The 12,423-nt window shown below is 38.1% G+C and overlaps 1 protein-coding gene across 3 annotated transcripts in view; it reads right to left on the bottom strand.

Moving 5' to 3' along the window:
- The window catches only part of tcf4 (transcription factor 4), a 172,728-nt gene extending 161,356 nt beyond the window's left edge, over positions 1-11,372 (bottom strand). For all 3 annotated transcript variants that reach the window (XM_088434425.1, XM_088434426.1, XM_088434424.1), the window contains exons 1-4: positions 10,844-11,372; positions 10,642-10,733; positions 10,317-10,355; positions 7,983-8,055 (exon numbers count right to left, since the gene is read on the bottom strand). In XM_088434425.1, coding sequence (XP_088290551.1) covers positions 7,983-8,055; positions 10,317-10,355; positions 10,642-10,713 — 184 coding nt within the window. In that variant the 5' untranslated portion in view covers positions 10,714-10,733; positions 10,844-11,372. The remainder of the gene's footprint in view (positions 1-7,982; positions 8,056-10,316; positions 10,356-10,641; positions 10,734-10,843) is intronic.
- Positions 11,373-12,423: the final 1,051 nt, after the last annotated feature.

The following is a 12,423-nucleotide window of genomic DNA, read 5'->3' on the forward strand; positions in this document are numbered from 1 at the left end:
GCTAAAAACGCCTATTAATTCTTAATCCGTACCTCAATTAAGAGCATGGCTGGGAGTTTTTGCCAAGGAAACAAGACAATTTGCCAGCCTCTGAGGCAGAGAGAGAAGGTAGGAGGGTGAGGTATTGAGCAACGGGCTTCTTTCTGCTTACCACCTCTATTTTGAAAGTGATCATCCAGGATGAGTTTGAGTGACAGGTGGAACGGAGGCTGATTTGACTGAATAGAGACAAGAGGGTGGCGGTGGGGGCGTTGTTCACAACGTTGTGGCGCATTATCTGTTTCAGTACAAGTGTATCAAATCAAACGTGAGAGGAGATATTATTAAAGCAAACCCCTTTTTATTCCCCTCAGCTGTAAACTGTGACTGAATAAGCTATAGCAATTAGAGGAACAAAAATCCAACATGCCAATGTGGTTGCATATGAGGCTGCCCATATTTCTCTGCAGATGTGTGAAGAAGCAAACACTGCTGCAGGGTGTGATTTAAAAATTAATTTTCCCCATAAGATAAAACAGAAACAGAATGAATCTGTTCCAGGAGTGGAACTTTTACCACCAACAGTGCTACGGCTTATCCTGCTCCGAGTCATGGGAAAGCTGAAGCTTATCCCAGCTGACTTTGGGCAGGGCAACCACTGGACTGCTCATCAGTCATTCACGAGACACATACAGTATGAAAAAACATTCACAGTCACATTTACTGTGTTTTTCAGAACATTAGATTCATCGTATTATCAGGCGCAAAATCAATGACTGTCTCTATTTGAATATATATTTATACATAGGGCGCAGCAGGCAACCAGTCCAGAGAGGGCTGGGATAGGCACCGGCAAGCCAGTGACCCTAGTGAGGACAAGCGGCTATAGAAAATGGATAGAGGTACGGAAGGTATCTTTGTGAAGCATTTTATGTCAAATAGTTTATTTTAATTGCACTGCGCGGTTATTTGTTAGCTTCAGCGTTATTATGGTGGTTTTAAAAAGACAACAAAATAGTTGATAGTACTTTGTGTCTCAGCTGTAATTGTCTGCTACTAAACAAGGGTTTCTTTGAGTGGAGAAGTGGAGTGGATTCTCAAGACAGATGAAAAAAAAATAAAATAAAACAACCCAAACCATTGATAGTCAGTAGCTCAACATGCCAATGCACCCAGCAGATATGCAACCTTGTTTGCTCAACTTTATTAAATAGTTGTTGGACATTCTCGGCCGCTATTGAAAGCTGGCTGCATCAATTCTATGCAATTCCACTTTGCAACATTGGAAACATGCCACCAGAAACACTCATCCTACATTCCCTTGGTGTGCAGCATTAGGCCTACAATGACAAAAGTAAAAGAAAGTAACATGAAGAAGCGGTAGCATTACTGTATATGGGGATGAGAATGAGAGCTGAAACTTGATAGGAAGGTATTTCAATTAAAGACGATGACAAACTAAAAGAACGCACCAGATTACAGGTTTTTTTTTGTCTTTTTGTTTTTTCTTGTTGGTTTTTTTTAAATTATTTTTTTTAGAAAATTAAAATGTTTTGAGTTCACATTATGATCCAAAGAAATGCTATACCAAAGGCCAATTTTGCATATTTGTATTAACCTAGCATGGACTGGATTGTGGAACGAAAGCAAAGTGCTAACAAAAATAATCATCCACAGCGTGTGAGGTTTGAGTTTGCTGAGGTAACTCAGTATCTTTAAATGATCCAATCAAACTCATTCTCCATATCTCTTGTACTGTAAGTTACACTATTCTATAAGGCGCATGGCTTCAGATTAGGGAAAACAGGCCTTTTTCAACTTCAATTTGACATCCACACAAAGGCACATCCGATAAGGTGCACTGTCGATTGTTAAAAAAAAATTAAAGGATTCTTAGTGTACATTATATTCCAAAATATCTGGCCATATCCGAACCTCAGATACCAGCAAACGTCAGGATTTTCCATCAGTTTTATGTCATCTATATGTCATTTTTTTGCAAGACACAATGGCCGCAATTGGTCCACAAAACTCGAGTTTGAGCATTTAACACTTGCCCCAAAGCCCCAAAAGTTTGTATGGCGGCAAGTTACTGCTGCCCACACTGATTCCATATAAAAGGTATGGAAAACTTACTTATTCCAAATACTGTTTTGTATCTCTCCATTGATGTTTCCTTCATCCTTTGTTGAATGCATTTCATGCCGAGTCCTTCCTCATTACCTTCAGACTTTTTACCAATGCATTGCAATCACAGACACACGCAGTACATATATACGTATAATTTTCTGAAATCTCCTCAAATCTCTCATTTACACACTATCGCACTCACACACCTCAGTCCCCTTCCAACACCGTTGACAGGGAAACAAATAGCACATCTGAAGGGTTCGAACGGTGTTGGGGAGGGGGACACCAAAAGCAGCCAAGACCTGAAATAGAAGAGTGGCGCTGGTGACAAGCACAGTGGCGCTGCTCTCAGAACGGCTTCATCCAGGAGGAGATTAGAAACACACACAGAGTTTGATGTGTGCATTATCTTTTCAGGGATGATCCCAAAATAAACAACAACGAGGCAAAATCTCCCAATAATTAAAATGGTTAATCCACTTCCTGCTTGCTGATGACCGTGGGCTGAGCATGTCATGCGGGACTCTTGCACCGTTTATGTTTCTATGCTTCTGTGTAGAAAGGTGAATTGATTTCCAAAAATATAAGGATTTAGCATCCGCTTAGCTCTTAGAAACGCAAGCAAATATTTATAGTTTGGAAGTGTAATTCATCTTTAACAGATCTGATCATGTAAATTTGTTTGACATATTCCTTCACGTGTATTTTCGTTCTACATGTTTTGTTTTCCTGTGTTGATGTTTAGGAGGTTTACATCACAAGCGTGCCAGCGTCACACCATTATTTACATTTACAACTTGACGATCTGCATTCAGACGAAATATTTAGGAAACATATCGGGTAGTTGACAATCATTGTCATAAAATGCCTGAAATAGCAAAGTATTAGCCATGACTATATGTTTAAAACCTGTAAAAAAAAAAAAAATCCTTTAGCAGTGAGAAAAATATGTGACAAAAACTCTTCTCAATTCTCCTAGCAAACCAAGGTCAACTAAGCTGTTATATGACATAAAATAATTTTTGTAGAGTCATGATGTATCACTTTAAAATCTGCTGGTTTGAATATCTTTAAATTCACCAACATAAAAGGGGCTTCAGTCATTTATTTTCTTTAACAGATGCCACTGGAATAATTTAGCTTCTGTTGTATTTGAGTGTAGTCCGAAGTTCGGCAAACACAACACTAATGAACATTGTTGTTGCTATTGTTAGCTGTGGCTGCAGTTGCAGCTGAGTGCTTTGCATTGATGAGGTGGGCTAAACTTGAGCTGCTTCTATGGGAAGCAAGTTCCTCACAAATAATGTATGTCCCTCTACCATTATCAAAGGTGCCATTAAGGCATTTTTTAAGTTAAATTTACCATTTATCGGAAAAACCACCCTCACTTGAGCTTCCATTTGTACGTCTTCTTTCTGCTCCTGAACTTGCCCTCCAACTCACAACTGGAGCCCATCAGGCTATGCCAGCAACAATGAGAGCCAATCAGTGCACACCTCAGGGCATGATTGACCTTTGTTTTCCAAACCCCTAAAACCTCAAGCACAAGAAGCCCGTTTCATGGAAAGTGAACTAATCATCGTACATCCAGGATAAATTTAGAGGTTAAAAATAAGATTAACAAGATTTAAAAATGTACAATTTAACTGATTACACTTGATCTGTTAATCTAAACTCCCTTACTTGAAGAAAAGCAGATTTACTCAATCTAAACATAATACTTTTCATGTAATAATTTAGCCTCATGCTAAAAGGCCAAACAGGTGAGCAGTACATCTTTAACAGTGTTCTTTCTTTTTTTAAACTTGCCCAAAATCTAGCGCAAAGTCATGACTGCTAAGCAGAACTAAACATACAATGTGAGGACCTGGTTCAGTGTCAGCATGTCCGAGCCTTTGGCCTCATCCCTTCCTTTGGAAACTGCTGCACTCATGGCTGTGTGGGTCTATAGAGTTCTAATTAGCTGCATTCACAAACAGCGCCGGGCTCATCAAAATGCCAAGGCCTGCAGAAAGCCACAGCAGGGGTGAGCAGAATGTGTGTGCGTGATGAATCTTGTACATGTGGGTGGAAAAATGTGATTTTGTTTTGTGTAGTTTCAAGTTTGTGTGACATTGCTGTGTGTTTTCTTTTTTGGAGCATGACAATGATTCCAAAGTGAAGATACACATCGAAGCAGAAAAGCAAAGCTTAACAACCGCCAAAACTGGGACCAAAACTGGGTACTCCCCCCCCCGAAACTCAAAACATTTGTTGTCTTCCTTCACATTTGCATGCACGGCACGGGAGCGAACCACACCATGGCACACAAACAAGCAGTAAACAAAGAGGACGTCTGCAGCGTGCAGTTTAGGAAAATAGAAATGCTCGTGAACATGAGCAGGATCAAAGGAAATGACCTCTGAGCTTCTCAGCAAAAACCAAGCAGGAACATTTTCAACCACAACAACTGTTTCTGCTTGGAAGACGGTGGAATTAGTTTGCCTCAGTTTGGCACAAGACAAACAGTAATCCTTTAGTTCTGTTACTGATGTCTTACTGAGTGATTCACTTTGTAACCGACTGACACAGTGTTCCAAAAGTTAAAAAGAAATCCATTCACTTATACTAATACTTGGTTGTATTTCTTTTCAGGCTAATCTGAACAGCGATTGCCACATTTCTCCTGTAGCCTGAGCGGTTTAATTGATTTGATCAATAATCTTTGATGTTACATACTTGATATTTTGTTTTCGAAATAAATAAAAGGTAAATCCAATTGGATTAAATTGTATTTGAAATAACCCAATAAATATTTCACAGTCGTTATTGAGTAAAATTACCAAGTGGATTATAGGAATTATTTTTAATCCTAAACTGTGGAACAAATTCTGAAGTCACTTTACGGTTGAGTAGAAGAAACACTGCACAAATACCTACAGTAAGCACAAGTTAGCCGATGACAAAGTCACATTCATCCAGTGACTAACATGTTACAATGAGAGTGGGGTTCATGTTGAGTTTTGGTGTTTCTCTGTATGTGCACCGTGAGTATTTTCTAAATGTATATACACACCCATGCATGTATGAGTGAGCAGAGGATGTGTCTGATTAATCAATATAAACATTGTTTAAAACCATAATATGTTCCATTACTGCCTTCAGGAATCCATGCATGGATGTTAGCATGCTGCTTTGCCTTGGTTTATCCAGGTGCAAATGAATTGGGAGCTCCCATGCTTTAAGAACCAACATTATGTTAGTGCTATAGATACAAGCGTAGTGAAGTGTAGATGATTTTGTATACTTGAAGCTTTTTACGCTTTTTACAGAGTCGCTTTTTTTAAAATTTCTTACAAATGAGGATTTTGTACCTCAAATTTTGGCACCGCTTCAATTTTCATTGTCATTGTTTTTTGGGTCGTTTTTTTTGGTTTACCAAAACTCAACCATTCATTTACCAGAATGGAATTGAGTGCGAAAACAAATCCTCCCATTCTTTGTTGAGTGTTTTCTCACTACTTTTTTTATTTTGTTTGATTAACTTTGCAAAACCTCAAACCTCATCATAAATAAATAAATAAATAAATAAAAGTTCAAAGCAATAAAACAAAATGGTTTAAACATCACTCGGAGATGAATGGGAATTCTGTTTCAAGAAGGGCTGGGAAAAAACGTCGACAAGTCGAGAAAGTCACCAAATGCAGTGTTGCAATGTCAGAAAGGGAGGAACACGCCCCAAAAAGCAGCTATTGCTTGTCGAGGAGCATCACTTACTTAGTGGCCCAATGGCTGATGCTATTTATGCGCTTAAAAATGCAGATTTAGTAGTTAGAGGAAGTTCCCAGAAAGCATTGCGGCTTTACTATCGGGGAATATAACCTAACGATCTATAGTGGTTAGGTTTTAGGTGTTCAACTTTTAACCAGTTGGGGTTCAAAATGTGCCCAATTTTCCCGAGTTGTTATCTCATTTTTATGTTATGTGATTGTTGCTAAAAGGCAGCATCCACTCTCAAGGGTATTTTTGTTGAACTGAAATGATTTTAAGGACACTATCACACATGTAATGTGCGTATACCATGATGTATATGCGAACTAAATTGTAGTTACTGTTCGTTGACTGTAAATGGTATTTCCTGGTGCACTTTATGCTAATTGCAAGTGCCAACCGGTTAGCCTGGGCAAACTTTGTTGGAGTCTAAAAATTTCATGTTAATCTGAATATATTAATCACTTTCAAATTTCGTAAATAAAAAAAAAAAATCAACTTACGTTCAGCTTTAGTAATAATTTTTAATAAGAGGGGAGGCCTTGGGGCAATTATTAGATGAATAATCAATTGGATTATCAATTTTAAAAAGTAGGAAAAAACGTGTTTCTCTACCCTCATCAAATGTCACACATCAACAAGAATCTTTAATAAAGGTAGAATAAACATTATATGTATTGGAGTTGGATCATTTTCCATGGGATATATTACTTCCATTTTTATACAATTCAGTTTTAGGCACAGAAACTGAGGTTCCACTGTAATTTTATATACACACAACAGTAAGTGATACCATCAGACATCTATGTCAAGTTCGAGTGTTATCTGCAGCCTGCTCGAGCTAACGGCAGGCTAACAAGCAGCTGTTCAGAAGTCATCGTTGTCAATGTTCAAGAACTGGTACTATTTGTGCTATTACAGTAATGATCTCAGCATCTGAACTGTTAAAAGCAATCTAAACATAACAACATAGTCCTCACTTGGTAATATGCTGGCTACATCCTGAATTTGTAAATGGCACGGAGATTATATTCTACGTTTTTCACGCCGCCACTAGCCGAGAGACGGCATGAATGAGCAAGTGGATCAGTGTGAACTGTCAATGGCTGGCAAAGAGAAGGTGCATCAAAATGCTGACCGTTACAGTATACCTGACTGACCAACTGCATGGTGACAAAATGTATGAATGGAAGACACATTAAGGAAGTAACTCAGTCGCTCTCTTACTACAAAGCCAAATAGGATTAAGTGAATAAATTACACACCCTGCTGGTATTATCTCATTAATGTCAATCACTCTCACACATTTCCTCACAAACTCACAGTCACCAACTTGACTGTAAATCGAGGACACAGTTTTTCCAAGCAATTGACCGTCCGGCTCAACTTTCAGAGCGACCGGGTTTCACTACTGACTCACACCACAAGCTTCAGACTGTATAGAAGCACGGTGAGCTAATCCCCATAGTACATTCACAGGCAGGAAAGAGTGACATCACCAAATCAGAAAAACAGGAAGTCTCTGGAATGAACAGGAATAGCTGAAAGCAAAAATTAGACTCCAAATTATACAATACATCGATAAACAACTCTTCTTTTTTAAGATGACTGTGTTTGTAATGTTATATACTAATTACTAAGAGCCTGTTATTTTTCAGAGGATTTTGGATAACATACACACCAAACATACACAATTTTTTTAACATTAAGATACAGATTTTTGAAATACTTGCGAATTATGCCACATATAAGCATATTAATGCATTAGCTCCTCAAATCTTGTATTGGATCTAGTGATCTTGTGCAAGTTGACTTAAAGCTGCTCAATACAGCGATTGAGCCATGTTAATATTTCCTTCAGTTGTATTGGACTAATAACCACATGGATTAAGAATTTTTGAGGTGAAATAATGAGTGGTTTATAACATATAATTCATGAAATTTTAAAAACACCAAACAACGCTCAGCAAATACAACACAACACCACTCTCTCCCAAAAAAATGTGCTCAGTAACGCACACCGAGCAGAGTATAGCAATAAGCAGGTGTGCGGTTTGGGTGGAATTCAATTGAGTGAAAAACATACAGCTTATTGAAAAAAAAAAAAAAAGAAGCTGACGTACTTGAGCCGGAGAAATGTCCACTCCCCAGGGAAGTCGGTCCATTCTTTCCACTGCTAACAGGAGGGGAAAACATCTAAAAGACAAATAGAGCACACATTACCTCCAAGAGCACAAACAGAGGCACCAATAAGAGCAGACAAAAATGACTGCAGCTACATTATGAAAAGCTTCATTCCAATACACCAGGGAGACATTTGGCTGGAAAATAGTGCTGCAAGAAGTGTATCTCTCCTTGCTTTAAATGTAAAGGGTGACATCTGCTTTTCAAGAAACATTCATCTTTTTTTTTTCCAAGAGGAGCTAAATTCCGAGGGCTTCATGTTTACAACTGGAACAGATGAGTAACCTACTTGACTGTTCTAGAACTTGAACTTGAAACGTGTCAATCTAAAGTTCAATTTCAGTTTTTCTTCCTTGATTTTATTCTCAGTCTATTGCATAAGACTGCAATTAGGAATGAAACTCATCATATTTATTGAATATTTTACTTCATCTTTTGTATAAGTGATTGTTATATGCTACTGAAGGTGAAACTGACCGCTACTTGATTAAAAACAGTCTCAGTACACTTGTGACTATGAAGCTTTATCACTTTACAGATCATGAAAAGTGTTTTACATTTCTGTGGAGCACTAGGCTGGAATGAGCATAAAGTGGCGGTCAAACTTTTACATGCAAATAAAGGTGTTCTATTAGTCGTATTATAAACTGAAACTTATAACCTAAAACGGACATGTATAGCCGTCGATTGGAAACATTGACGTCATTGTGCCGCGTATTGGGCCGAAGATATGTCTTATGGAGGTCGCGCTCGTATTTAATGGCTACAGAGCGGTGATGAATAGACAACGCTTCAGACTTTTTGTTCGCAGCTCTTTTTTTAAGAGGAGCACTTTGAATGAACTGTCCATTGGTGAGCGTTCATAAACCTACAATCGCATACATTAATCTTTGACTGATTTAATAGGTGGGAGACTCACTGGTAGGATCTTTGTTTGGTCTGTTTAGTCATGTGTTTATTTATTCTCATTTTTACTTACATTGGTGAAAATAAATAAATGAAGAAACTTCATTTAATAGCCTATTGTAACAGTCAGAGGCCTTAAAATGTGTGCGGCGATATTTTGCTGTTAATATTTCACCTATAACGTTATTTTGAAACATGTTAAAGCAAAAATGTCAGATTTGGGGGTTCCTGGATATAATATTATATCAAATACATTATAAATTACATGTACTTTATCGATGCAACATTATAATGCATAAATAATTCATCTGACACTATAAATACAATCCAATATATAATATAACACATCTTAATATATTGTAACAAATTCTATTTTACATCTAAGCCTCACTTTTCTGTGTTCATAATGCTTACTTTGCGAAAACTTCAAAACTGCATCCCACAGGACACAATACTACATTTGATCCACAGTCTCTGGATAAAGATAACACTTATATTGTTTACAATACAATACTGTGGTTCAGAGTGTGTTACATTTGTGGCTTTCAAACTAAAATAAAGACTGGGATCCCTGACATATTACACACACACACACACACACACACACACACACACACACACACACACACACACACACACACACACACACATATATATATATATATATATATATATATATATATATATATATATATATATATATATATATATATATATATATATCCTTAATGCACGATTGTTCCTTGTGGCAATTGTATGAGGGTCTACCTGTTTAACTGTCTTAATAAGTTCAGTAAAGGAAATGTGTTTGGCATTTGAATTTTGTGATCATTAAGTATGAGACTTTTTTTTGTCTTTTGTTCAATTATTTTCTGGCATTTTTGCACTTTCTAATCTGACATATCTTCCTTACATAGCAGGATTATCGGGAGCACGTTTATTCTTCCTCGTTGAGGGCTGTATCTATTTTCCTCCTCCTCATCCCCCTCCTCCTCTTGTGACCAAACTTGCTCCCAGAGGGAGGTAGAGGCACAGAAAACATGGCCGAGAGCATGGAACACTATTTCCTGTCCCTCAAGTTCACTCCACAGTAGTTTATTCCAAGGGAATGAGGGGGGGGGGGGGGGGGGGGGGGGGTATGCGACATTTATAACGGGATTAATATTTTGCACTTGCACCACTGAAAGCTGCACTAACGGGACATGTGCAACACACAATTTCATTCTGAAGGAGGTTTTTTTGTTGTTCTTTTTAAAGATGTGCAGATGGCAAACTCTTCGTAAATGAGAATTAAAGAACAATTTTTGTCATGGGCAAAAAGCTACACATATAAAGGGGGAAGAAGGATTTAAAATGAGATATACTACCATGGATGATGGGAACATTTTCATTTCGCTGTTTCGCATCTATAAGACAACAAAATTACTAATGCAGCATCAAAAATATCTACACATACAGACAAAATGAAATCACATATATGCTCTCACTTTTCTTTAAACTTTCTTTTATAAAAACACACACACACACTTTGTCCGGTTCATGTTAACAGAAAGCTATGCAGGTTATGCGCCGTGCAACTCATTAATAAAACATGTAAACTGTGAAAGCGTAACAGGACGGGCTTATTTACTTCCAACCTCTCCTATCTTCACACTCATTTGTTCCAAACAATAATCAATGAAATGTTCTTACCGCGCTAAAATCCAGTAAGTCACTCAGTTCCTTGTCTGTGCCCAACGCTGCCATCCGCTGTTGATGATGCATTTTAGCAAAATCACACGGACCTACAACATGGAAACAAATTGAAAAATAGATGGATAGGGGACGTGGACGTAGACAGATAGATCGAACTGTAGCTGGATGGCGACGTAGATGAGAAGAGCGGAGGAAAGACCTCTTTCGCTTTTTCTTTTTTCTTTTTTTTTTACGCGCAGCTCCGCTCCGCTCCGGGTCTTGCTTGACACAGCCAAAATAAATCCAGTAAAACAAGCACGAAGCTCCGACCAACACGTTTAATTTCCTCTCATCCTCAGCGGAGAAGAAAGCTCAGAATCGGCTTCCTGGTTTAAAGTCGCTGGACGAAAAAAAAAGAAGTGGCAGAAAAGACTGTGTTTTGGCGTGTGTTTTTTTCTCTCTCGCCCTACAGCCAAAGAAAGTCCGAGCTCTTCGCGTCAAGACGCACTTCGACTGTCAGCCTCAAACAATCACTCAAATGAATGAACTAAAGACTAAAACACCTTCGCAAGCGTGTCAAAAAAGGAAAGCTCCGAAAAGATTACGACTTCTCACAGTGTGAGAGCGCATACGAGTCGAGATGAAGAGTATTGTGGAGGCAGCTTGGAAGAGTCCAGGCGGAGCGTGCGCTTCTTGTGGCCGGGTGAGGGCTCCCTCCGCTCGGCTGCGAGTGCTGAAGATGCCCGGGCACGAAGCGCGGTCCCCATGCGCGTGTAGTTGTGAAAGCTGCGGTCGCTGTAATACGCGTGCTGGTGCGGCCACCTAGCTTACATCCTAGTCTAACACCATCGCGACTGCTACCGTAGGCACTGACAATCTGCAAAAGAAAGGCAACAAAAATGTCTCGTGTGCTATGTGTAATTACGTAAAAATCAGCCAGCCAATTTGGTCGTTATAGTTGAGTTTAAATGGCTTTTTTTTTTTTAAAGTAGTCTGAACTGATATTAAATAAAAAAAAAAAGAGTAGGACCATCGTAATTTTTTTCGTATATATGCAATTTTGATTTTAAATAGTTTTCATGCAAATTAATTTGCTCAATTCAGTGTGCAGAGCAGTTAGATCAAGTATTACAACCAAGATCAGAGTTCCAAGGACAAACGATGACACAATTTTTAAATGTTAAAAAAAATCTTTATAAAATGTTTTATATAAGTTATATTTCTGCATTACAGCTTGTGTAAAAAATAATTGTATGGTTTTCAGGTTTTTGTGGCTGCCTTCAGCCCTGTATCTCCACTATACAGTAGTTTCACCCCTGCAAGTGAGCAGCAGCCCAAAACTGGATTCAAATTCACAACCAAAATAAAAACAAAAATGTGGTTCTGTTAGTTGGTGCCATTTCTTTTTAGCTTTATCTTTGTAAATCTGGAATAACCAAAATCAGCTCATGTAAGAGTCATCCATTTTGGCGGCTGCTCAAGCACCCCTACATTGAATCTAAGCACTCTAAAATTTTAACAGTCTGATAATATTTTTTTAATATGTCATTTTTAAACATGCTGGAAAACTTTGTTTACACACAGTTATTTGTTGAAATGTATATTATGGGGTTGTAGCGAGGGCATTTTATGAAAAAATGCTAACCTCTCAAAAAAACTTCCCTTGAATATTAACATCCAATTATTTATACAATGTTAATTTCTCAAGGCTATGTCCGCATCTTCATTGCTCTGGACTATTGACCCTAAATACTTAAAATCCTCCACTTTCTTTATCTCGCCTCCATGTATCCACACTCT

This window comes from Hippichthys cyanospilos, chromosome 15, assembly GCF_059441005.1.
Source record: "Hippichthys cyanospilos isolate Australia breed blue-spotted pipefish chromosome 15, RoL_Hcya_1.0, whole genome shotgun sequence".
Taxonomy (NCBI): Eukaryota; Metazoa; Chordata; class Actinopteri; order Syngnathiformes; family Syngnathidae; genus Hippichthys; species Hippichthys cyanospilos.